The sequence below is a fragment of the Eulemur rufifrons genome, chromosome 6 (genome assembly GCF_041146395.1).
Source record: "Eulemur rufifrons isolate Redbay chromosome 6, OSU_ERuf_1, whole genome shotgun sequence".
Lineage (NCBI taxonomy): Eukaryota > Metazoa > Chordata > Mammalia > Primates > Lemuridae > Eulemur > Eulemur rufifrons.
In genome coordinates this window covers 74,136,791-74,162,910 of record NC_090988.1, presented here as the reverse complement: position 1 = coordinate 74,162,910, position 26,120 = coordinate 74,136,791, and the positions used below count along the sequence as shown (strand labels likewise).

Sequence of the window (26,120 nt, the reverse complement as noted above, 5' to 3'; positions counted from 1 at the left end):
TTGCTATGATATTTTGGGAAGAAAATATCAAACATGTTAAACATAAAAATACTTAAATAAAACTAAAAATTCAGTTCCTTAGTTGAACTAGTCACATTTTAAGAGTGCAATAGCTACTTGTGGCTAGCGGCTACTGTATTACACAGCACAGATATAGATCATTTCCATCACTGCAGAAAGTTCTATTGTACAACGTTGATCTAGAGGGAGAGACAAAACTATTAGGTCATTAAATATGAAATGTCCAATTTCGAATCAAAAGTTTAGTTTATTATATCTCAAGCAAGAAGCAGTATAATCAAAGTACGAGCCTAAACTATCGACACAGTTTTGCTGTCTTAAGGATTGCTTGTTTATGCCAGTAGCAAAGAAGTCTGGAGAGCGAATGGTGATAAAATCGTAAAAGGCGTTTTCCACAGCTTGTTGAGAATTAAATATTTTTCCTTGTAAGAAGTGGTCCAAAGCCGGGAAGAAGTGGTAGTCAGTTGGTGCAAGGTCTGGTGAATATGGTGGATGACAGATAGTTTCCAAGTCCAGCCTCTGTAGTTTGAGCAGCATTGCGTGACATGTGGTCAAGTGTTGTCTTGCAAGAGGATTGGCCTGTCTCTATTGATCAATCTCGGCTGCTTAATCACAAGCATCTTCATCACTTCATCCAATTGGTTGCAGTAGACATCCGCTGTACTCAATTAACTAGGTTTCATAAAACCATAGTGGATAATACCAGTGCTAGATCACCAAATAGATGCCATTAAATTTTGATGAATATTCAGTTTTGCACTGTGTTTCGGCACTTCATCTTTATCCAACCATTGTGCCCAACACTTGAGATTGTCAGAAAGCATCAATTTTTCATCACATGTAATAACATGGTGTAGAAATGGTTCACCTTTGTGTCGTGACAACAAAGAAAGGCAAGCTTCGAGATGATTTCTCTTCTAACATTCATTTAATTCATGCAGTACCCATTCATCCAGCTTCTTTACCTTGCCCATCTGTTTCAAATGGTCCAATATTGTTGGAATAGTAACATTAAACCTTGCTGCTAATTCATGCCTAGGTTAAGATGGATTCATTTCCACTACAGCTTTCAGCTCATCATTATCCACCTTGGTGTCAGGTCTCCCATGTGGCTCATTTTGAAGATCAAAATCACCATAAGAGAACTTCTCAAACCATTGATGTCCTGTGCATTCATTAGCCACATCCTTCCCAAACACTTCATTGATATTTCAAGCTGTCTGCGCAGCATTGGTTCCATGATGGAATTCATATTCGAAAATAACGTGAACTGTTGACTTATCCCTGTTTTCACAAAAATTGCTCCAAAAAAAAAACTTTGAAAGCTAATCACAAGCCAAACCATGCGTTTGAAAGAATGAGGATATACCTTCACAAGAAAAATGAAATAAGAAATGTCATAGTGAAATGTCAGAGATATCAACTGTCAAACTTAGTACTTAAGGAAATTGGACATTTCATGCTTAATAACCTATAGTGAAGAAGCATGTGCAAGGAGCAGAAGCCCAAATAAAGGCAGTATATTTACTTAGGACTGTAGGATTTGGAAAAGGATTCCCACATTAGCTTCTGGAGTCTTGAAGGACACATAGGAAGGAGTTAGCCAAATGAAGGTGGGTCAAAAGGATACTCCAGGAAGAACTTCACAGCGTATGCAAAGGCCCAGAGGTAGAAATTTCAGAAGTTTAAGGACACATGAAGGGGCTTGATATGACAAGATTGAAGCTTAAATATAGAAAAATGTCAGGAGATGAGGCCAGATCATGAAGGATCTTTTTAAGATAAGGAGTTATACTTTATTCTGAAGGACTTTAATTTGATGTGAGGATGAGTGATAGGGGAAGAGACTAGGATTTGTGCTCTGGATAACTGGATACCATTTGCTGAGACTAGGAACACAGCTGACCTGTTGGGGGCCTGAAGGATTCAATTTTATAAAGATCTGATGGTAAATAGCATGAGCTTCACAACGTACACACATTTATTCCCACAACTCTGTAAGGAAGTCAGTTTCACAAAGGTAGAAGCTGAGCTGAAGAGGTTAAGGGCCTCGTTCAAGTTCATGGACCTGTTATGCTGTTTTGCTGGGACTTGAAGTCAGGCCTCTAGAGCCCTGTTCTTTCTGAAACACTGTAAGACGTGATATATATTTATTTTCAGGGAAATATCCCATCCAACTTTTTCAGTGAAATGTATTTTAGGTGCTAGTAGGTTTTATTTTTACATTTAACCTACTTTTGAAGGTTCTATAGCTTTTAAACATTGTTACCCAGTGATTCCACCCCTCCACCCCCCCCCCACCCGCCCCCGCCCCGACTTTGAGAATACAAAAACATAGGTTCTGGCTCTAAATTGAATACATGCCAAGTTCTGAAATCTTGGAAAACTCTTGATTTTTATACTTTTCCTAGTCTTTGAAATGGGACTTTTCACAGAACTACTATAAAGGAAAAATAGATTAATTTATGTAAAAGTACTTTGTGACCAAAAAGTGGTATGTCCATGTGAGGTGAGGTAAATTTCACTAATCATCTTAAACATTGCTGTATTTCTTTTTCTTGAAGTTTTTGGAGGAGGAGGGAGTTTTGTTAGCGGATAGGAGTTGGAGTAGGCCAATATGGGTTTCTGTCAGCAATATAAAAGGAAAGCCAGAGTTTTTAGAAAACATTCATTTAGCATTGACAGGATCTGTTGCCAGATGTAATGTTGCCACAGATATTTTTGGTTCTCCTTTGGACTTGTCAGGGCATTGGTAGCCATTTGGAGAATGGCTGAAATTTGGAGTTGTGAAAATGATTTAGTGAGAAACAGCAGAAGGAATATGCAACTACTTTTCCACAGGCTATCACTGCAAAATCTCTGTGGCTGTTACTTTGATGTGGCAACAACAGCAGAAGCCATTGCCAGCTTTGGCAGGTGGACAATTATTGTTTAAAACCTACTATATGACTAGGATAATTCCATTTGTTTCGAAACATAATTTGACTTTGGAAGGCTTTGCAATGCTAAAGTGAAACTTAGGTCTCTGAGTACTAATTGGAGATTGTCATTTCGTTTCATCTGTGTGGCAATTCTAAATGGAGGCACTACTTTACAGAAGAGGACTAGCAAATAATTTGAACAGGGAGGTTTAAAATCAAATAAAAACAGAGGTGGGTCAAAATTAAATGGTTTTAAATGGTTGAATTATATATATAAACATAGATAATACATATCAAATTCAGCTATTCAATCCATGTATTTAATTCAATCCATATATAGTAACATATATAAAACATATAAGAGCATTCTGTATATATATAATATGCTATACCAAAGTAATTTCAGACTTTTAAAAGCTTGCAAGCATAATTTTTCATATACACGTCACTCAGATTTCCCAAATGTTAGCATTCATTCTTTCTCGCTGTCTCTCCACATGCACACACAATATATGTAATTTTTTTCTGAACCATTTGAGAGTAACCTGTGAACAAATCTTTACATATTGCAGTGTTTATTCTAGAAACACAAGGATATTATCTTTAATAACCAGAGTACAATCAATCATCAAACTCAGAAAACTAGCTTTGATACATATTATCATCTGATCTGTGATTCTTATTCCAATTTCAACAGCTGTCCCACTGATATCCTTTAGAGCAAAAGGGAAAAAAAAAAATCTGGTCTAGTATATAATCCAGAATCACAAATTGCATCTGATTCCTGTGTCTCAGTAATTCATTTTAAATTTCTAAAACTACTTTTTCATGGTCTACCTGAGCTAATGCTAAAAACTTAATTATGTGCCAAAAACTTAGTACATACTACCTGATTTAATGCTCACAAGGCCCCTATGAGGAGTTTATTATTACTGATTTACAGATAATGACTTGGAGGCTTTAGAGAGGTGGAAAAGCTTACTGTGGTCATACAGTAAATAGCAGATGCAGGAAATGAATCTTTGTTAATCTGATTCAGGTCATTCCTCTTAATCTCTAAGCTATAATATTGTCTTGAAAGGCACAGAATTGGAGGGAAGCTAAAAGGGCCATCCACTTTACTGTCACCTGCAGCTCTTAATAGGTCTACAGTTATCAAAGGTGATCGGCTGCCCAATATTTTCCATAGTAAGTTCATGGACACATTTGTTAACAAGGAGTTCTTCCTAAATAAGATGTTCTTGTTTAGCCATACCCTTTTACAGATAAGAATATCAAGGCCTACTAGTAGTTAAGTGACTTGCCCCAGAGTAACATAATTAGTGTGTAACTGAGCCAGAATTAGACCTACAGGGTTCCATGCCATTTCTAAATATCCTATCAACTTTTATATGTCTGAGATGTATACATAGTCTTGAATGATCTTACTGTGTTGTTTAGAGCTATAGAAAGTAGCTACTGTTCTCTTCTAATACTTACCAAGGAATTTCCTTTGCTTCCAAACTAAAGTTTGACTCACTTAAAGTTTGCTCTCTTGATGAAACCTTCTCAGATAAACTCTATTGACTGAAGTAATTTCCCAGAAAAAGCAGAATAGTTCCTCAATTGCTCTGGTGATGTTTGACAGTTAAAAAAAAGTCTTTGGAAGCATTCTCTTGTTCCACTTCATAGCCTTCTGGTAGGATGACTTGGGAGCAAAGATCACCACCACCCTTACTGTTGGGAAGTAAGCAGTGAGCTCATAGAGGAGTGTTGCTTGTTTTATTCCTGTCGTTCTCTCGAATGTGTCATTTGGCGAGCTTTCAGATTAGAGAGTAAGGGTGAAAAGAGAAAAATGAGAAGGGCGCTTGTACTAATTGGGATCTACTACGTGCTGGATAGGCCTTCCTAGGACATTGTTTTATTTTAACTCATGAAACTGTGTGAGCTGTGTTGATTCCCATTTTGCTGATGAGGAGGCTGAGTTTTTCCTCCAGAGAGGTTAAGTAACTTGCCCACGGTTACGTGGCTCATGAGTAGGGGAGCCTGGTGTCAATCTCAAGTCTGACTCTGCCCTTGCAGAGGAGGAAAGACTTATAGACAAGTCATTAATTCAGCAAACTTTTGTTAGGCAAAGCACTGTGATCAGTGCTGAATTAAATGGAATTCTTGCTTTCAGGGGAGAGGAACAGTGTACCCGAATGATGGGAGTTCAAACGAGAAGGGAAATTACTTTTAGCAAGAAATAATTGATGGCATTTCTGGAGAGCCTTGAGGGAGGGAAGAAGTTATTCATGAGGAGATGTGCGAAGATGTGCAGAGGAGCATGAGCAACGGTGGGAGATAGACTGGGATAGGTAGTAAAAATGTTTGGTTTGGTTGCAGTGTTGAATTCCTGCAAGGAAGTTATGGGATAGAAACCTAGAAAGGAGTCTGGGGCCAGATTGAGGACTTTTCTTGGCAGACTAACGGAGTTTGAACTCTTGATTGACCGTTGAAGTTTTTCAAACTAGGGAATGACTTGATCAGACATGACCTTCAATAGTTGTAGTCTCTTAACAGAGAGTTTGGAATTGAGAGAGGTCAGGGAGACAAATGAACATGCAAATGGAGCAACAGTCCAGGTGAGAATTATGAGAATCTGAATTAGGGCACAGGAGAGGCAAGGAGAAGGAAGAGGGAAGCTATGCAAAAGATGTTATGGAAATAGAATCAAGAGGATGTCTTGGCTGGGGTCATAGGGGTGACATCATTAGCACCTAATTTTAAAATTACCAAGAGTCTGATGGTGCTTTGACAAATTAGAAACAATACAGGAAAAGAAATTGTTTCAGAAGAGAAGCTATTAAATGCAATTTTGAATATACATATTGAGTTCAGATGGGATTTGGGTGGGGGCATCTGGAAATATAGGAGTAGAGTCCAGAGTAGAGATTGATGGGTATAGATTATAGAATGGAGTGTCGTAAGTATAGATTTGGGAATCTTTTATTTTGAGGTGATTACTGGAAACATTAGATTGAAAGAGCTTAGAATAGAAGAAAAGGGAAGAAGGCCAAAGACAACTCCTTGGGAAACACTTGAATCAGGGTGTGGGAAGAAGACGGAGTGCCAGAGGGGCAGGAGAACTAGGGCAGAACCATGCCCCAGGAGCTGTGGGAGGAGAAGTTTTTCACAAAGAAGTGAGGGATCAATAGGGATGTGCTGGAGAGAGATGCCTGTGGCCAGATCGTGAGAAAAGGCTTTGACTTCTTTAAGTAGTTTTAGAATCGCTTCAGTAGGGTGGTGAGAGTGACTTTTGAGTAAAGAAGATCATCAGGAAGCAGGCATTTAGGGACTGCTAGTAGGTGGTTTTTGGTTTGTGCAGAGTGGATAAAGCTTGGACTATGTACTGTATTTGACAGGAGTCCAGGGTTTAAGAGACAGAAACCCAGTTAAGGCATAAAAGAGGATTTATTGTTTCATGTAGAACTAGAAAGTCCAGAGGTGGAGTTGGCTTCAGATGATACTGGATCTCAGGGCTTAAAAATTAGGAGAGTGTTCTCATCCTCTCCATTTCTTAGCTTCGGTTGTCTCTACTTTTGTGTTCTGGCTTCGTTCTTTCCTGTTGCGAATAGCCTGTCTCCATATTGTGGGAAATATAACCTTCAGTACATCTTTGCTTCTTGACACCCAAAATGAATCTCTAAAGTGTTCCTCACTGCTTTCAGCAGGAAGCTCCTAGGTGGACTCTGATTGGCCAGACTTGTCTCATTTGCCTGTCCTTGAACCACTCACTCTGTTTAAGTGCAACCAGTGTCATGGACTTATCCCCAAAAGGACTACTTAGAGCGGAGAAGTTCCCCAGAGGAAGCAGAAGAAAGGAGGAAGGAAGACATGCCGGGGAGAAAGAAACCATAGTTATCACAGCCCATTAGAATCTAGTGACTTAGGCATCCCGTGGGAAATGTTTGTTTAATTGGGTCAGTCTGAAATGAACAAAAGATTGCTGAAGCATAATGAGTCCCAGTTAAAGTCTGGATAATATGAATTTGTAGTGGAACCAACTAGATCTTTAACTTTGTCCTATAGTGCTTAGCAGCACAGGAATGGAGGCGATGTACTCAGAATTTGGATTGGATGGATCAGAATTTCACTGGGGATTAAGGGAAATCAAGCAGTTCATTATTAAACTGTTGGATGTGGGGTTCAGAAAGCGTAGAGGGGCAAATGAAACCACAGTTTGCTGGTTCATTTATTTATTTTAATCAAAGCTGATTATTTCTTGTTTGGCTAAATATAGTAGTGACTACAAGTAAATGAAAATGTATTTGATTTTCTACTGGCATGATTAAATTTTCCAGCAAAGAAATAGGCTAAGTCATTTCTTTCATGTATTGCCTGCTCTTGGTCAAGCCATGCTTATTCAACAAAATATTACATGCTTTCGTATTAATAGAATCTTTGACTTAGAATTTGTTCATTATTTTCCCCTGTTCATTACCTGTTATTTGGACTATACATATACTTCAAAGATCATTAGGAGATACTAAAAATATTTGTATCACAGATACCCTTGGCTTTAAGAAAAATGATCATAAGTTGTAAAAATGCTTAATAAAATCTAGACTTTTAAAAAAATATATAAAATTGGTGAATACTCAATTTTTAAAATCTGGATGTAGAGAAAGATAGAGAAGAGAGGAAGAATAATCACTCATTATTTTACCACTGAGAGATATCCATGTTTAATATTTTGTTATATATCCTTCCAGACTTTTCTCTGAGTATATGTATGCAATTTCTTTTTAAAAATAGAATTTTATGAGACATACCATTGATACTGTATTTGTCATAATATTTCCATATTAATACATCTTGTTTTTATCATTTAATGAATACATAGTATTGTTTGGATGCTTCACATTTTATGTAATCTCTCTTACTTATCAAATGTTTATTCTTTGTTATTACAAACAGCAATTTTAGAAACATTCTTATCCTACCTAGTCTTTGTGTATTTAATGTACTGTCTTTCATTGTGCTTTTACTATAGTCCTGATATACTGAATTTAGCTCTTTTCCTAAATTCTTGTATTATATTGAGATTTGACTATAATGGGAAACTCCAAATAACAGTGGCTTTAAACACATAAGGCTTTATTTTATTTACATATATATGAAATCTTCAGCCTGGTGACCTGCAGCTACAGTGGTGCATATCAAAGTTAGCAGAGGTGTAGGGCCTGATATTCTGCTCTGCGGTTCTTTGTGTATAGCTCTTCCATGTCAAGATGGAAGTCACAAAATGACTGTCTGCTGGAGCTGCGGCCATCAAGACCCAATCCTCAGCAGTAAGAATATTGAAGGAGGCAATAAAGAAAGGGATATTTCCCAGTAACCAGCTTCCTTTAAGAAGCCATCTTGAACATCTCGTATGGTACTTCTGCTCACATATCATTGGCTAGAACTTAGTCCCATGGGTACACTTAACAGAGGATGCTGGGAAATAGGCCCTTTGAAATGGGCATATTTTTGACTGGACTAAAATCAGGGTTCTATTACTAGGTAAGGAAGGAAGAATGGTTATTGGTTAGGCAATTAGTTAAGATACTTCTGGCAGCAAGTAACGAAACTCAATTCAAAGTATCTTAACCAGTAAGGAAATGTATTACCTCATATAACAAGGTAATAGAACTGTTCCAGGGTTGAGTAATAGAGTTGCTAAGCCATGTCATCAAGAACTCAGGGTCTCTCCTACTTCCTAGTTTACTCTCCCCAGTTAGGGCTGTCCCATAGCTGTTGTCACTCCGCATAGAACATTCAGACAGGATGGCATCCAGAAGGAAAAGAGAGTCATCCTTCTAATGTCTCCTCATTGAGAAGGAAAGCTATCTTTCCTAGAAACACCCAGCAGACGTCCTCTCACTTTATTGACCAGAGCTGGGGTTACAGGTCCACTCCCAAACCAATTACCGGAATGGGAACAGCATGGTGGGTTAAGGCCAATTGGAATTTACTCACAGAGCTGAGTCATGTGAAGCAGGGGGGAATGTTTGAACAAATACAGGCTCTATCAGGAAGGTGTGAATGGGTGTTAGGTAGGCAGCCAACAGTGGCTGCCACAGTTCCTCTCTATACTGTTCACATTTTTACCTGTTTTGTACAGCCCATTTTGAGCCCTTTCTGCCATATGAAGCCTTCTTTGGTCTTTCTTTTTCAAACCCCTCTTGCACTCTCTCTAATCCTCACCACTTAGCACCAGATTGTATGCCTTGTTATTTTGTGCTCCAGGTGTGTCAGTGTGTACTTGTCTCCTGGATTCCATTGACTTCTTTCTAAGGAAGGGCAGGGCCTCTGTAGTTGCACTTCTATATGACGTTTGCTGTTAGTAACCATATTTTTGAAACTGAAATTGAGGAAGGACTTAAGACGAAGGATTTCTTCTCATTTTAAATATATTGATGTAAGAAACCTTATCAGTTTATATAAATTCCATTGAAATTTTATGATTAGTGAACTGTTCTTATTTAAAAGAAAAGAAGTGAGAAATGTGCTGGGATTACTCCGTACTTCCTTTGCTGTACCTGTTGTACTTGGCCTATAGTTGACACTCAATAAATATTTGTTGGTTGACGTTAGCTGTAAATTTTTTTAAAAGCTGCAACATTATTTCCTCACATGGGTGGATATTGCACGTGTTTATTGCCAGAGGACAAACGACTAGGTTGTCAGGATAACTTTGCTCAGGAAATGTAACTATTGCCAGGGTTTTTATTGATTTACCTGTAAAATAAAGTCTTCTCTGAGTTACTATAAGAAGAAGTAGGAGACACAAAAGCCAGTTTGGTGCAGGTGGAACTTAAAATTTCTTTGAATTGAATAAAGATCTTTCGTGTGTAAAAAAGTTCTAGATGGCCTGTAGACCAAGTTTTAGTAGGGGCATATTTTTTGTTAAGCATTGCTACTTAGTTTTTATGCATTTCAATAGAAATATATAATATGAAATATTATATGTGAAGTTTTCCCTTCTCTGTGAAGGAAGACTACCTTGAAAACCTTTGAAAATTTCCATGATAATATACATAAATGTTCTTAAAGCATACCCAATTTTTGCATACACTTTCATAATAGTTATGTGAAGATGCAAAAGTCTTCCCTAGTATGTGAAGAAACAGGATAATTAAGACATTGTTAGTTGACTTAGGACCACTCTGATATGCTATATCTGATGAGATTTAACCCTCATAGAAAGAATGTCCAAGGGGAACTATAAAGGATGCTATTGAATTGTTACCCCTCTTTATTCACTAAGAAAGTAAAACATACTTTGGTCCTCTTAAAGTCAATGGTAGAAAATAACACAAAACAACATTGTTCTATTTCTAGGATTTATATTAGTTTATTTACGTTGTTTTATTTCTATGATTTACATTATTTAGTTGTGCTGCAGGACCTTGGGCAAGACAGGTAGGAAACAGAGGCTCACATTCCTCATCTGTTTATAAAAAAAGAAACATAAAAGCCAGGAGGAGTGAGTGATTTTAAGGGCCAATAGGTTGAGTATCCCTTATTTGAAATGCTTGGGAGTTGAAGTGTTTTCAATTTTAAATTTTTTAAATTTTGAAATATTTGCATTTCAGATCTGAAATTCAAAATGCTCTAATGAGCATTTCTTTGAGTGTCATGTTGGTGCTCAAAAAGCTTCAAATTTTGGAGCATTTCAGATTTCAGATTTTTGGATTAGGAATGCTCAACCTGTTTTCATTAATAGAATAGTAAAAACAAAAAGTGCTACACAAATGTTAGCTTTTTATTTTATATATATAGATACCACATAACCCTAAAAGGAACTAGTATACCTTGTTTAGTTTTTATTTCTCACAGGAGCCAACATAATTCTGAGCACACAGGCCTTAGCATATCAATAAATATATGGCTCAACACTTTTAATAGAAGTATGCAGCATTATTGTGTCTTTTGCTCTTTAAAACGTTGCCAAAACTTTGGATCCTGCTGATTTCAAATTATATTTAATACCACTGCCAGTCAACCTCCTGTTAAATGCTTTCCTGTGACCATACCTGGCCAGGTCAGTTTTGAACTAGAGATGCCTTCTCTAAAGGCCATGTCATGGGCTGCCTGTTATACTTTGCAGGTGACATGACACTGTGGTGATCCACTCACTTAGGGTATTTAATTGCATCCCAGGAGAGGCAGCCTGGACGTGTTTGGATACAATCTGTGATACTTCCTATGCATGGCTTCAAAACTAGGTGTAGAAAGAAAAGGTGAGGGAAGGGAGAAGACATAGCTGAAGGGTAGGCAAATGTTGATCAGAAGGGAGGGGTGGTGCCCAAAGTATTTTTTAATTTTTAATTTTTTTTTCTTTTTTTTTTTTTTTTTTTTGAGACAGAGTCTCACTTTGTTGCCCGGGCTAGAGTGCCGTGGCGTCAAGCCTACCTCACAGCAACCTCAAACTCCTGGGCTCAAGCGATCCTTCTGCCTCAGCCTCCCAAGTAGCTGGGACTACAGGCATGCGCCACCATGCCCAGCTAAGTTTTCTATATATTTTTAGTTGTCCAGCTAATTTCTTTTTATTTTTTAGTAGAGACGGGGTCTTGCTCTTGCTCAGGCTGGTTTCGAATTCCTGAGCTCAAACAATCTGCCTGCCTCGGCCTCCCAGAGTGTTAGGATTACAGGCGTGAGCCACTGCCTCAAAGTATTTTTGAGTCAGGACTTGACAATAGCATGATGCCAGATAAGAAGGTAGGCACAGGAATGGTTGGGAAACTATAGCCAGTCTCCTCTAGCTTTGTCACCTACTCCCCAACCTCTCCATAATGTGATAGAGAAATTGCCATTAGTAGAGCTCTCTGTTATTTGTGTGCAAAGCGTGTTTCATGCCTTTCTGTCGCAGTTGCTGTCGCCTCCCTCTGCTTTCTCCGCCCCATGTCTTTTCACAACAGCTGCTGGAAGCTACTGAACCCTCATCTGCCCTCCCCCCAGCTCAGTACATATGTCTAGTCAGTGTATATATTGTATTCCCTACTCTGCTAATTCTTGGCTAGAATTCCAGCCAAATCGCTACAATGGAATTTCTGTAGCAGACCAGAAGAAACCCAAGTCCAGGCATTTCTCTGAGCAATAACACCAATTGGTTTAGCCTCTATTTCACGCTTGCCTGTCTTGTTTCTTTAAATTTGTCCCCCAGTGAAGAAATCCCAGTCTAGTTCAGTGCATTTCGTGAAGGTATTAAGCCCCTGGCCCAGATTATCTTCTGAAATGTGGCCTTCTCATTCATACACACCATTGATGGTGCCCCATATTTAACCAGCTCTATTCCTGCTTTCCCTCTGCTGGGAGGGACAGCAGATAGAAAAGTTCAGGTAGTATACGCATTAATAATAGAGGATATAACGGAAAACTCTTGCTTTTCAAAAAGCTTCCCCTTGAAGGAGCCCCTAATATGAATTCATGGTCCTTATGAATAATAAATGTACACAAAACAGATTCATAAAGACATTAGACACTGAGCTATTTGTATCCCATTTCCTGGAATGGTTCCAAATCCAATGGGAGAACGGAAGTCTAGTAGATTGCTATTTCCCTCTGTCTCTCCATTCTCAGGCTTTGCTCTCTTTGCTTCTGGGACTGCTACAGCAAGCAGAATAAATAGTTCACTTGAAGTAAACTGTGTCCCCATCTGAAGTCCTGCTAAACTTGTTTTAATTCCGTGTGGTCATGTGTACAACGCAGTGTGTTGAGGTAATACCATTGACCAGTGGACTGGCGTTCCCATGTTTCAAGTCCTTCCCCACCCTTCCTTAAGAAAATATACTCTGAGCATATGTTGAGAAAGAAAATTGTTGCCCTGGCACCTGATTCTTTAAAATCTAGCTAAGGGTTTCTTTCCTGTTAGGAGAGTGAGGGAGGAGTGAGGAAGTAGAAATGAAATAAGAGGAGAAAACATGCAGAAAAGGGAAGATAATCAGGAAGCTTTCTCACTCTTTAAGTAGTAGTATTACCTTTTTGAATCCAGAATCTTACACTGGGGCTTCATTGGAACATTACAGCAAACACCAACTATCTGGTATTAATATATGTGAGGTCTCATGCAAGGGATTACAGAATGAATGTGACCTTGTCCCTGCCCTTAAACGATACATAATATCACTGAAAGAGATGAGATAAGTACATGGTAAGTAGAGGCAACGTAAGACCCAATGAGAAAGCTTCGTCTGAGGTACCTGTGGAATCAAAGGAAGGTGACAGCATAGTGGTTTCATGTTGGTGACAGTCCTCACCTTGGGCAACCTTAACAAGGTGTCAGTCGGCAGAAGCTGGAGTGGAGGTATTTCAGGTGAAAGAAATGGTGCTAGCAAAGAGTCAGAGGTGGAAAAGCATGATGTCTCTGGACGTAGTAACAGTGCTAAGTTGTAGGAGACAAGGAACACGGGAAGAAGGTGGGAAAGGAGGATAAGGACATATTGAAAGTTCAGCTAATTCAGCAGGGGAAAAAAGAGCCTTTGGGAAAATGCTCAGAGTTGTACTTTATAAGATTTAGATCTCACAGTATTATAATTAAGTGGTTTGAGGTGTGAGTCTTGTGGAAGTTCCTGGCAATAATCCAGGAGAAAAAAATCACGGTCTAAACTCAGGTGGCATCAGGAAGAGTAAAAAAGAGTGGATGGATTGAAACCTTGCAGAGTCACGCTCTCAATGGTCCTTGGAGACAGAACATAGAGTGGATAAGCAGTGATGCCTGGGACTGCCCACTTTCTGTGGCAGAAAATCATCCCACTTTCACCCTTCTGTTTTCACCCCAGTGATTTTTGTTTTTTTCTTTAGGATTTCATAGCCATTGGAAGAATAGTAAAACATATTGACTGTGCGACAAAAGAAAAAATATAAACATCATCATTTGACAAATTAAAAGGGACTTCTGGGACCAGCCAATAGGTCTTAAAGTAGTGAGAAGCTAAAATAGTGAGTAGCTAAGCTAAAGTAGTGAGAGGCTGTGGCACAAAAGTGCAAACCCAGGCATAGATTGGGAAGTGGTTGGTTGCTAATAGAGGGCCATTGGTGACAAAGTCTTCCTTAGCATCAGCCACCTCTTTTTCCTGAGAATTGCTAGAAAAAAAGCACAACAGAGAATGCTCTATGTCCTAAGTGGCGTCCCAGTGAGTTTAGGGCATGCCCTACCCTTGGGCACTCAGGGACTGGTCATCTTTGGCTATGGAAAGGATGGTGCTGTTGGTCTGTTGGAAATTTCTCCGTAATTGCAGTTCTGAGCTCCTAATACATAGTTGCTCCTCATTAGCTTTGGTCTGCTGGGTGACAGCTATGGATACTCAAGGCTATTAACTTACCCAGGTCCACTCTGCCCCACCTCTCCTCTCTGGGTGTTATTTCCTAACCTCTTGGGGACACACTAGAGGCATCTTGGTGCAGGAGGAAGTGGATAAGCATTGCAGCCAGCCTATTGCAGTCAGCCCGGCAAGAGCTGGGATGCTGGCTCTTCCACTTACCAGCTGTGTGACTCATGCCAAGTCACCTAACCTCTCAGGGACTCCGAGAAGCAGGGCCATTGTCATGAGAAGATTGAAATGAAAGAATGTCTGATTCCTTCATATGATACCATTTATCATTATCACGATGCTTGCAACTACTGTGGACTCACAGTTTTTTTCTTCCAAAGATTTTGGGGCTTTGTCCCTGATGCTGCTATTTATTTAATTTGCTCCTTTCTGGATCTGAGCTTTTCGACACGAAGCATCCCTAAGGTTTACTCTAAGAAGTACTGACTCATGAAATAAGCAAAACGTGAAGAGGTTTTGGAAGATGCAGTTGCTGAAGCTGCAGACCCTTTCCCAAGCTGCTGTACTTATTCATTAAGCAGCTTGGTAAACTTAGGTAGATACATTCCTGAGGGCTGCACATGATATGTTTACTCTAATAAGAAACTAAGTAATCAGAGCAGAGTGTCCTCCTGCGCTGCATTATCACCATCTACCACATACTAGTAGTGTTTATTTCTCCAGATAGTTGGCTTGTATTTCAGGATAAGCCTCATGCAGAGAGCTCATTTTGTCATTTATATTGATGATAAGTAGAGGAGAAAGAGAATGCTTTTTGAAGTTAGGTTACTTTAGTTTTCCCATGGTTTATAAAGGGGCAGAGATTTGGGAAAAGGAAGCAAATATTTTAGCTAATGCGGTTAAACACTCTTTTCTGTTGATAAGTTAAGACAATCAGATGTTCTGCATTTTGCTACTTCCTTTGTTACTTTATAAAATACTCTTTTTCATGAGCCCAGCATAATAGGTTGAACTCCTCAAGGAAAGCCTATAAATACAAGGACATTCACAACTAATATGAGAGATGAAAGAATAAGAATCCTATAACAACCTCGGTCTTGTTTATAGTTTCTCTTTTTTGGCAAACTCTGGCTTTTTAACACTGGTCATTTAGACAACCAGGAGGAGCAGTCCCAGTCACAGGACTCTTTAAAGCACTGGGGGAGAGATGGCTACTGCCTCTTATGGCCCTTATGGTGCAGTTTGATCTTTTTAAATGGGACCTTTTAAACACTTTACATTACAGCTATGAGCATGATCAGTTGAATTTAATGAGTGAACCTGGGGTGTAGGAAGCTCTTTGGGATTATTTGTGCCAAGCTCACACTAAAGTACACTACGGGATGCCATGGGGTTGAAATGGTGAGCATTTTTGAGGAGGAACTTCTGAGAAAGCAGTTTCTGGCTGGTGAGTTGGTTGTCATGTTCGTGGGTGGTAACGGAAGTTATGAGATGCATGCCTTGTTCTTGAAAGCACATGTACTTGGCCTTCAAGTCTAATATGCAAGATACAACCAGTGGAAGGCAACCTATGAACTTGTTTAATTATGAGTCTAACTGTTCTTGCATAGGGCATGTTTATAAGAACTGAAGCTTTCAAGGGAAGTAGTAGCATTGCAGTTGGGTGTTTAAGGGGTGAAAATTAGGTTGCTAGGTAAAGCATTTAAAAGATGTAGTGGTAAAGCTGACTAGTCTAGAACCAAGAGGATTTGCCAAGGAGAAATATTTTTAAATGGAAGCACTGAAGAGGCCTTAAAACCATCTTCTTCAATCCCTTGTTTTACATATCGTGCACCCCTGGGAGGTGAAAGACCATGAGGCTGATGGCACAGAGGAAGCCTGGATTATGGGAAGCTTTGAAACGCTTGCAGCGTAGAGCTCAGGTGCTAGCGTGCCTTGTGAGAAGCAAAGTGCATGGTGAGAGGGGTTTTCAGGAAGAATTTAGTTTAGGGGCATGAACCCTGTGTTAAACTTGTGGTGTTGCCTGAGAATCCAGCATTGTTATTCGTGCCATTAAAGAAATAATTCTATGTACTCACCTCTTTGGTGTCTGAGTCCTCTGGCTGTTTCGCTCTTCTGTCTCCTTCCTGCCCCCCATCTTCAGTATACATATCTGTCTGTTTTGCTGGTTAAGGATCAAGTATTACCCTTCCCAGGGCCATTTGCATTTTAATTGGGACACATCATTGAGAAAAAATAGTGCATCGAATAGAGAGTTTCAGGCTACAACGACTTCAAATTTTAAGGTTGGTGAAGGATCCTTCCTTGTGTCCCTAAAATCAGAGTGTGTGAATGGAACAGATCAAGAGAACCTGATGTGTAGGGAGAGGATGTTGTGTGTCTGGCACTTAGTGGGCACTCTTATTTGTTCATGAATGAATGAAACTTTTTGGTGAATGAACGAATTGGTGAATGAGGCTTAGGGGTGCAGGGTTCTTAGAAAACAGAAAAGACAGTGGAAATAAACCCTTTACAGGAAGGATTATTAATGTTAAGTTTTTAAAATTTATAATTTAAAATTTATAAAGGAGGACTAGGTGACTATGTGGTCCCAAGACATAAGGGGGAGAGAGCATTCAAAAGAAGAAAATTATAGTTCTAGAATCTAGCTGCTTAGGGGAATATTGCTGAGAGAACCAGGAACCTGGGAGAGTCCTGTGTTTGGATCACATGGACGCTCAACTGTCATTTTTGAGTAGATACTTGAAAACCTTCCTTCACTTCGTGTGGGTACAAGTTAGGTATGTGAGTCCCAGGCCTACTTCCTGCTTCTTCTCCCTAATTTCTTCTGTTCAGCTTTTCCATCCATTTTTCTGTGCCCAGGGCTCCGTATGAATTGTGCGCTCAGATTTCCTGCAAAAGGACCCAAAGGATTCTTATCTTTTCTTTATTTCACTCTTACTCCCACTTGAATTTTTCACTTCAAAATTTCTTCAGGAAAACGCGTACTTTAAAAAAATACATAGACCATTGTTTGGAAAGTTATGCTTGCAATGACTCTTACTTTTTGCCTCTCTTTTACTCAGGCTATTGCTGCCCTCGGTTATGCAGAGATAACAAACTTGCTTCCCAAAGGCATTCTTCCTTGACGAACTGGTTTGCTCTGAGCTGTATAAACACTCTTGCCTGCTGACCAGTAGTCTGCATTTATGAGGTCCTTAGAAAACACTGCAAGCTGCAGAGAGTGACCATGAATAGCAAACTTAATTTGGTTTAATGTGTTTTGGCTTGCTTGACCTCACCAGAATAAAAATGTGCCTGCTTAAATTATTGTATTGGGACTTCAAAAAAAAAAATTCTGGAGACATTTATCTCACTGGAAGAATCTTGGGATCATTTTAGCAAAGGTTTAAGTCCACGTTTAATGACAGTTAGGCTTGAGAAATGTTTAACATAGAGCTTTAATCGCAGATTAGATTATTGTAAGTTCTGAATTTTAAGTCTGAATTACTGTTTTTTTCTCTTGCTACTTTTTTTTTTTCTAGACAATTGGCTGGCAACGACCTTTCTTTTATCCACCCAAAGGCCTTGTCTGGGTTGAAAGAACTCAAAGTTCTGTAAGTAATGCAATTTTAGAGTTTCACAGCTGGCTGTGTATTTTCTTTCTGCATAGTCAACATGCTTGGAACTAGGTTAAGCACAGTTTCTTTTAGTTCAGGATTAAAAGATTTAAGGAGTGGCCAGTGGGTAGTGTGGGAGGCTAGAGGTTGATTTAGGCAACCTAGAGTCTAGATAACAGAAGTTAAAACTCTAAATAATAGATATTCTGACCTCCAGTATGTTACAATTGAATGTTAGGCTTTTTGGGTGGCTAATGCATTTAATCAAAACCATATTTAAGCTTTACTGGTAGGGTTTTGTTTCTGCCTATCTTATAGCTATAAGAACTTTGAATTAGTCAACCCTAAGAAGAAAAAGGCTTACAGCAGCTCCAAATGTTGAAATCATTTTAGAGCTAAAGGGAATTGGGATGTCTATGATTTTTATAGCCAGCGAGGGATCAGGAAATAAATTCCTGGCAGTAGTCAGGAGCTTGGAGTGTGGCAGATCAGGAAACAGGTGACCTGCCTGCCCGTACTTCTGCCACTACCTCGCTGGGTGACTATCAGCAGGTCACTAGACCTCTCTGGTTCAGTAAACTAGGTGGGCCCTCTACCTCTTCCATTCTGTGGTTATGATTCATGTCAGGCAGTCATTGTATTAATGTGACAGGAATGGCTTTAGGCAAAAAGTAAAAGGATTTCATTTTCAGTATGGAGCTATGCCTCCATTCTCCAGGCCCAACTCTTAGATAATTATTTTATTTGTATTATTTTTGTTTTTTATAAAGTCAGAGTCTTGCTATGTTGCCCAGGCTGGACTCCTGGGCTCAAGTGATCCTCCCACCTCTGCCTCCCAAGTAGCTGGGACTTCAGACACATGCCACCACGCCTGCACCCAGCTACTACCTGATGATTTAAACTCTGTTTCTGTCCTGGCCCTGCATGCATTCAGGACATTGCTGCTGTTCCCTAAGAACTCAGGGTCTGCTATCCTCTTGATAAAATTGGCTTTACCTAATGTCCTTGTTTTTGGGCTCTGCTTTATTTGAATTTGAAAAGGCATTAGGAATTCCAGTGGGTTTGCTTATTACACCTCTCAGTTAACTTGTTATACCTCCCAATTAACATTAACAGTACCCAGCGTGATGAACATTAACTAGGGTGCCTTGATTCCTGGGAATGAAATAGCCCCTGGAAATGTGGATTAGCCAGCAGGTCTTTGTTGAAAGATGGCTTAGGATAGCAGCATAGTTTTCATTTCTGGCTTTACAACAAATGCTTCTCGATTTTTTGCAATTCTCTTGTCTTGGGTGCTTTCTACCTCTACCACCGTCCTCCCTTTATTTATTTTTTTTTGTTGTTTGCTTGTTTGTTGCTATTGGAAATACTTCTGTAAATAAATGGCTCCGAATTCTTCTAAGAAAAAATAGTAACAATTGCTTTGTTACTCACTAACCCAAAATTTCCTTCCAGAACCCTCCAGAACAATCAGTTGAAAACAGTACCCAGTGAAGCCATTCGAGGACTTAGTGCTTTGCAATCTTTGTAAGTAATTTTTTGGTTTTCTGCATTTTGAATCATTAGAAGACCACTCTGGCTGTTAAGTGTATGAAGAACTAGCATCCTAGAGAAAGGGGAGATTTATCCTTTCGTCTGAAATAAAAATGGGGATGACCAGTGCAGTTATCAGCATGTCCTTTGGTGAGGGAGAAGGAGGTGGTGGTTTACCTCCTCACTTGTCTGAGAGGCTAAGAGAAAGCTACTGAGCATTCGCCGCTGCCATGCATTTGTACATGGCTGGTGATCAGCACCTCTTTGGAACCAGAGTTATATGTGTGCAGAAGTTCTGATGTCTTGTGCCTTTACTGTCAAGAAACAGCCACAAAGAAGTTTGTTTCAGGTGATAATGATAATCAGGACAAAATGATTATAGCTCCTCATTTGGTGAAGGGAACCTTCTCAGAAAAAAATTAAAGAAAACATATTCTTCAAAATAAGGAACTTTGTTAGCTTCTACTAGAATGATGGCACTTTGACCACACTTTGCAACAGGATTGCTAGGAGATTGCTAAAATGCAGATTCCTAGGCCATATCCTAGAAGTAATATTTTCTGTTTAAAAGTAGGGTCCAGAAAGTTGCATTTTACAAAATATCCCTAGAACCACTCTTAATTTAAAAATTGGAATGGTTAGCACACTTATGTGTGCTGGATTATAAAATTTCGTTTTAACCCCATCACATATTTGTATACTAATCTGTTACTTGGGTTTTTTACTGTACTTGGAAATAACTGTAAACATAAGCTTTTGTAGGAAATGCATGTGAGTTAGAAAACTTAGGGTGAAAATGATTGAGCTGCTTGTCCCATCAGTTTGCCATTGTAAAGCCATAAAACTGCGCCAAAAGATACCACTGGAAATTATAAATGATAGATTGCCATTTGATTTTAGATTAGATATTCTAGTAGTTAATGGGAAACGAATGTGAAAATAAAAATATGTATTAATAAAATATATGCCATAAAAGTTAAACTTTAAAGTATGTCTAGTGTTATAAACAAGGAGTATCCAGGGTATCGGCCATTTAATTTCTAGTTTAAATAGAAGTTTAACTTAAGGTGGTTTATATTAAGTAGCTCACTTCACTAAAATGGTAAGCTAGGGCATATAAGGATTTGTTTTTCACCGCAGCTAATTAGGTAGGTTCCTAGTAGACTCTCAAAATGAATCGATTGGAATAATTTCCTTCACAAAAATGTTATTTTGCTGCACCCTCTCTCACCTCTGAAGGATGTACACAGAGAGAACCATCTGACCTCTCTTGGACCTGAATTCATCAGGCATTTTAAATAGTTCTTGTTTTCTTTTGCTTCTTCAGAATTTCATTTTACTTCAAGACCTTCAAACTGAATTGTTATTTCCTAAGACTTAGAAGTTAAAATACTTGACCATTTTGCTAAAAAAGAGAAGATTAAAATATCATTTTCAACTTTAGAACAGAAAAATTACCAAGAAAACATCCAAGTAGATTCTGTCTAATATGTGGTCAATAAGTACATTAAAGTGCATGACATACTTATTGGTAATGTAGATGATTGAAGTGGTGTTTTTCACAGAAACCATAGTTTTCCCTCTCTAAAACAATGTTTTTACAAAGCATACTGTGCTCATCATTCACATGGAGTGAATCGCTGAGTTTAAATTATCTCCCAAATTGGGATGGGGCTAGGGAGTGGAGTCAAAACAAACTCTTAAGAGGCATTATGATGTTTTCCTATGTATCAGAAACACATGGAACTGCTCTGTGTCAGGCCTGTTTTATTTAAGAAGGAAATGTTCATGGGTTTGTTAGCATAGTGGGTGCAGTGGTGCAGTTAGATACAATTGAAATTCTGTCATGGTATAAAACAGTCTTATCAGCACTTGAGTCAGTTTGAAAATCTGATCTTCAGACCTGAATTACACGAAAGATTTCTTTGTGGTTTTGAATAGTGCTTGAAAGGAGCAAAGTTCATTAGGGATTGAAATTGACCAGAAGTGGTTTGATGCTTGTATGTGCTTGATGATAACTCTAAAATCTGAAAGTGAATGTTGGTGCTGGTAAAGAGGTAGTATGTGATGGCCTCCGCAAAGCCATGAGAATGGCTAAGGCATCCCTGAGCAGGATATTAAAATGACATGTCAGAATTAGCTCCACTAGAATTTTTCTTTACATCAGATCCCATTTTTATTGAATATTAAAGAATCTCAAAGACTAAATTTCCTAGGTTTCCCTCAATAACTTTAAAATATGTTTATAACTATTATATTTACATTATTGATAAGTTAGAAATAGAAAAAGGAACCTTTTGATTACACAGAATAGGTGTTTATTGATAACAAAGACTTTTTTTTTTTTTTTTTTTTTTTTTTTTTTTTGTTGAGACAGAGTCTCACTTTGTTGCCCAGGCTAGAGTGAGTGCCGTGGCGTCAGCTTAGCTCACAGCAACCTCAGACTCCTCGGCTTAAGCGATCCTACTGCCTCAGCCTCCCGAGTAGCTGGGACTACAGGCATGTGCCACCATGCCCGGCTAATTTTTTCTATATAGATTTTTAGTTGTCCATATAATGTCTTTCTATTTTTAGTAGAGACGGGGTCTCGCTCAGGCTGGTCTCGAACTCCTGACCTTGAGCAATCCACCCGCCTCGGCCTCCCAGAGTGCTAGGATTACAGGCGTGAGCCACCGCACCCGGCCAACAAAGACTTTTTCAACAGTACATATCTGCATTTGGTACTATTTTATTACTATAATTTCATTTTAGACAAGAAATTTTAAAATATGCAAGTCTCAGATGTAAAGTAGGCTTTTGAGAACAGAAGTACATTTTCAAGACAAAAATAAGGGAATTTAGTTAATACATCATTAACCTTTTAATAATAAAATTGTACTTAAATAAAGTAATAGTTTCTCTCTTGCCATATGGAGTTTAAATAGTAGAATACCTTGAAGAAGCCCCACATAATCTTTCTACCTTGTGAGATATCTGATGCTTCTTAGCATCTACTAAAAGAATCAATTATAGTATTTTCTTGGTCTGTTAGTTAGGATGAATATTAATAAGGTTATTGGTACAAAGCCACAGTCTGAGAAAGTTTCTCTGTGGAGCATTGATCTCAGTCTAAGTGCAAACTCTTTATCTTTATGGGTATATCACCACACCCACATGTGAATTCAGGGATAAGGATTAACCATGTGAGTCACCACAAATCCTTTTCTCATTTAATTCCTTATTTAAGGGTTCCATTGTTTTATAGTTCTTCCTTTTAATCCTTACTTGTATGAGACTTTAGAATTTTGGGAAATTTTAGTATAGGGTATAGAACATAATTTCAAATACTCACCTGGTTATCTTGCTATAAGTTATGGCTGTCCCTTTTCATTGATGGTAGATGGCACAGAATTTAGAAGAGCTTAAAGGAGCATATAACTGAATTTATGTTAAAAAAAAAAAGGTATAATTTTTCTTATTATAATATTTTACCATATCTTAAGGAAACACTTTTACAGAGAGGACTTAATTTTAATGGAGTATTTTAGCTGTATTTAGGGATGCATTACTCATTATTTTATTGAATATGAATACACATTATCAAGCAATTTAAACTTTTCAACTAAAGTAACACTGAGAAACTGGAGAGAAACTTCAATTTGTAATTAAAACACAATCCAAACCCTCTACCTGGCCTATAGAATCTGGACCCTGTTTGCATCCCAAGCTGTCTCCCTGGGTCCTCCACCCACCTCCTGTGTTCTAATCACTCTGACCTTCTGGAAGTTGTGAGATCACACCAAGTTGGTTTCTGCTGCTAGGTCTCTGCCCCAGTCCTTTTCTTTGCTTAAAATACTCCTTGCCCAGAGTCTGTTTGGACTTTTCCTCATTTTTTAGGCCTCAGTTTAATTATCACCTGCATAGAGACCCGTTTCCTGACAGTGCTTTTTGAATAGCTACACTCCTCTTCAGACTCCATCACTCTTTATCTCAGTACCCTGTTTAGTTCAGATCACCTTTTTAAGTACTCTGTAATCATTTTGTAATTTGTTTATTAGATTGTATGTCACCCCGCCCCACCAGAATGTCAGTCTTGGAGGATGTGTCTCATGCCTGTCTTGTTCACTGTTTTGTCCTTTGTGCCTAACAGAATGCTCAATCTAAATGCATTGAATGAATTGCAGATAATTAAATTATCTACAAGTATAATTTAGCTTCATTATTATTTAGTTACATTATATGCTTAATTGTATGATTATATGTTTAGTGTCTCTCTCCTCCTAAGAATGGATGTTCCACAAGGTTGTGAGTTGTATTTGTGTGTGTGTGTGTGTATTTGAACACATACCTAACTACTCATTAAAGCAAATCTGCTGAACAGCTCTGTGGCCAGTACTTTGCCAATCTGTTACATAGAGGTTACCTGTCTCTTCTCAGAGTAAGTTCTAGAAAGCTCAAGGAATAAACAAGTTTAAAAATGTGTGTTTCTAGGCAGATTCTCAAGGCAGCCGCTCAGTGTCTTGAGCTGTCCCTTTTTGAGTGTTCTTTCAGTTATCTTGACACCGCCAGATACTCCAGGACCAATGATTGGTCTTGAACACCTGCTATTCTGCCTGGAGGGAGGAGAATACATCTGGGGCCCGGGGCAGTTAATTGGGAGCTGGGCCCAGAACTTGCCTGGAGGGAAAAGGGACAATTATGTAAGGAACTGAAGTTTGGAGCAGCATAGGGAAATAGGAGGCACAAAAAAACACTCCAAAACCCAGAATTTCCTGAACGTGAAAACTGCCAAACCCTATTTCTTTAAAAATATGCTGTCATGTTGAATTTTTATCAGTTTTTTGTGCTTCCTAATTTTCACAAAAAGTCCAAGGCTGTGAGGCTTGAATATAAATGATGAACATATATCAACAAGGGATTTGTGAGGAAAGTTGTGATTTGCCTGGCATCCACCATCCTTCATCATATTAATACCAGGTTGTCTTTGTGTTGAAAAGCAATTATTCCAACAATTACGCCTGGTTGTGCCAACAATAATACTTAAGAACTTAGTTTCCAGATTTTCAGATGGGGACTTAATAATTTTAAGTATTAGTAATCCTATTAGTAAGGTGTTCTTAATTCCAAAATTTTTGGAAAAATTGAAGAAACTTTAAATCCACAATAAAATTGATTGGAGGAGCTGCTTAATTTTTCCTGTGGACAATTTGACCTTTTCTTAATGACTGTTAATTTTGGCAAACTAATTTTTTTAAAGTAATTGCTACTAAGAGAAGAGGAGAGGGTTGCTTTGCCAGTACATGATGCTTATGTTAATATTTTTAACTTGCCTGGTGGTAATAAGGATGATTAAAAATCTATTGGAATGGTTTGTTGCTATAAAAAAAATTGTAACCATTTTCTAATTCTTCCCTTTGGTACCAAATCAAGGTAGCAACTAAATTTAATGTCAATTATTAGTTACAATGTAACATTGGAAGTAAATTTGATCAGCTTAGTTTCTTAGTGTTGTTTGTCTGTATTTTTAATAGGTATACTCTAAAACATAAAATTCCAACTTGAGCTTTGAGAGTTTGTTTTTTTTTTTAAATATATCTTTTTACTACAAAGTTACTTTTTAATAAAAGATAGTTGAAAGTTTTAGATTTGGATACATGTATCCCTTTCTTATGAAGGAAGGGGAAGAATTGACTTTCATATACTGGGGTCTTGGAAAAGTTATTAGATTTTAGGAGGACCTCTGATGAAATTAATGAAATAAGGGATGCCATGATCATGGTCATTTTTATAAGTCCTTTTTGTTTTGAAAGCTCAGAGTTGTGTGAGTCGGATTGAGTCATTTCCCTAGAATTCGTTACTGATCGTGGTTGTTTCTGTTTCTGTCAGGCGTTTAGATGCCAACCATATTACTTCAGTCCCGGAGGACAGTTTCGAAGGGCTTGTTCAGTTACGGCATCTGTGGCTGGATGACAACAGCTTGACAGAGGTGCCTGTGCGTCCCCTCAGCAATCTGCCAACCCTGCAGGCGCTGACCTTGGCTCTCAACAAAATCTCAAGCATCCCTGACTTTGCATTTACCAACCTTTCAAGCCTAGTAGTTCTGTAAGTATCCTTTTCTTTTAATACTATATAGTTGTGTCAATGGAGGGGGGCAGTAACAGGTTTCTGGTGACAAATTATTATGCAAGTACCTCACTGATCATGCTCCTGTTATAGTTAGTGCTTGGGGAAGCTGCCTTTATACAAGATTAAACAAAATTAGAATCTTAAAAAATAATATCTGATAATGTTGAATCTCCCTAAAATAAATGGCCATTTATAATTACGAGAAGAAACTGAGTCATTCAACAAATAGCTTTTACTTGTGTTCTGGCAAGGTACTTTCAATGTTAAAAGAAGTGAAATCGTTTTGAGATCCTCATAGAAATAAATTCCAGGGATACTTTATGTTTTTCAAACTTTTGGACTATGTGATCCTTGTGTTTTTAAATTTTTAAAACTTGGATATAATAAAGTGGCATTTCCTTTCAAATCTGTTACCAGTCTTACTGGTATAAGCTATGCACTTCCTCCGTGCCATTACTCCTATCTCCCCATTGACAGAGCTCATCAGAGTTTTGCTTCATATAGTTAAGAGCTAATCAGAATTTTTATTTTGATATAAGCAAATATTAAATAATCTTCAGTGTGTGTACCATCTTTCCATTAAAGACATTTTGTCTTTCTATTGGTATTCTATGTTCAGTCTGGAGCGTACAGCAAGAGGTAACTACCCAATGCCATTTATT

The 26,120-nt window shown here is 38.3% G+C and overlaps 1 protein-coding gene across 3 annotated transcripts in view; it reads left to right on the top strand.

The window, feature by feature from the left end:
• LGR4 (leucine rich repeat containing G protein-coupled receptor 4) overlaps positions 1-26,120 on the top strand; it is a 93,203-nt gene that overhangs the window by 50,412 nt on the left and 16,671 nt on the right. For all 3 annotated transcript variants that reach the window (XM_069471204.1, XM_069471203.1, XM_069471205.1), the window contains 3 exons: positions 17,746-17,817; positions 19,276-19,347; positions 25,219-25,434. In XM_069471204.1, the coding sequence (XP_069327305.1) occupies positions 17,746-17,817; positions 19,276-19,347; positions 25,219-25,434 (360 nt within the window). The remainder of the gene's footprint in view (positions 1-17,745; positions 17,818-19,275; positions 19,348-25,218; positions 25,435-26,120) is intronic.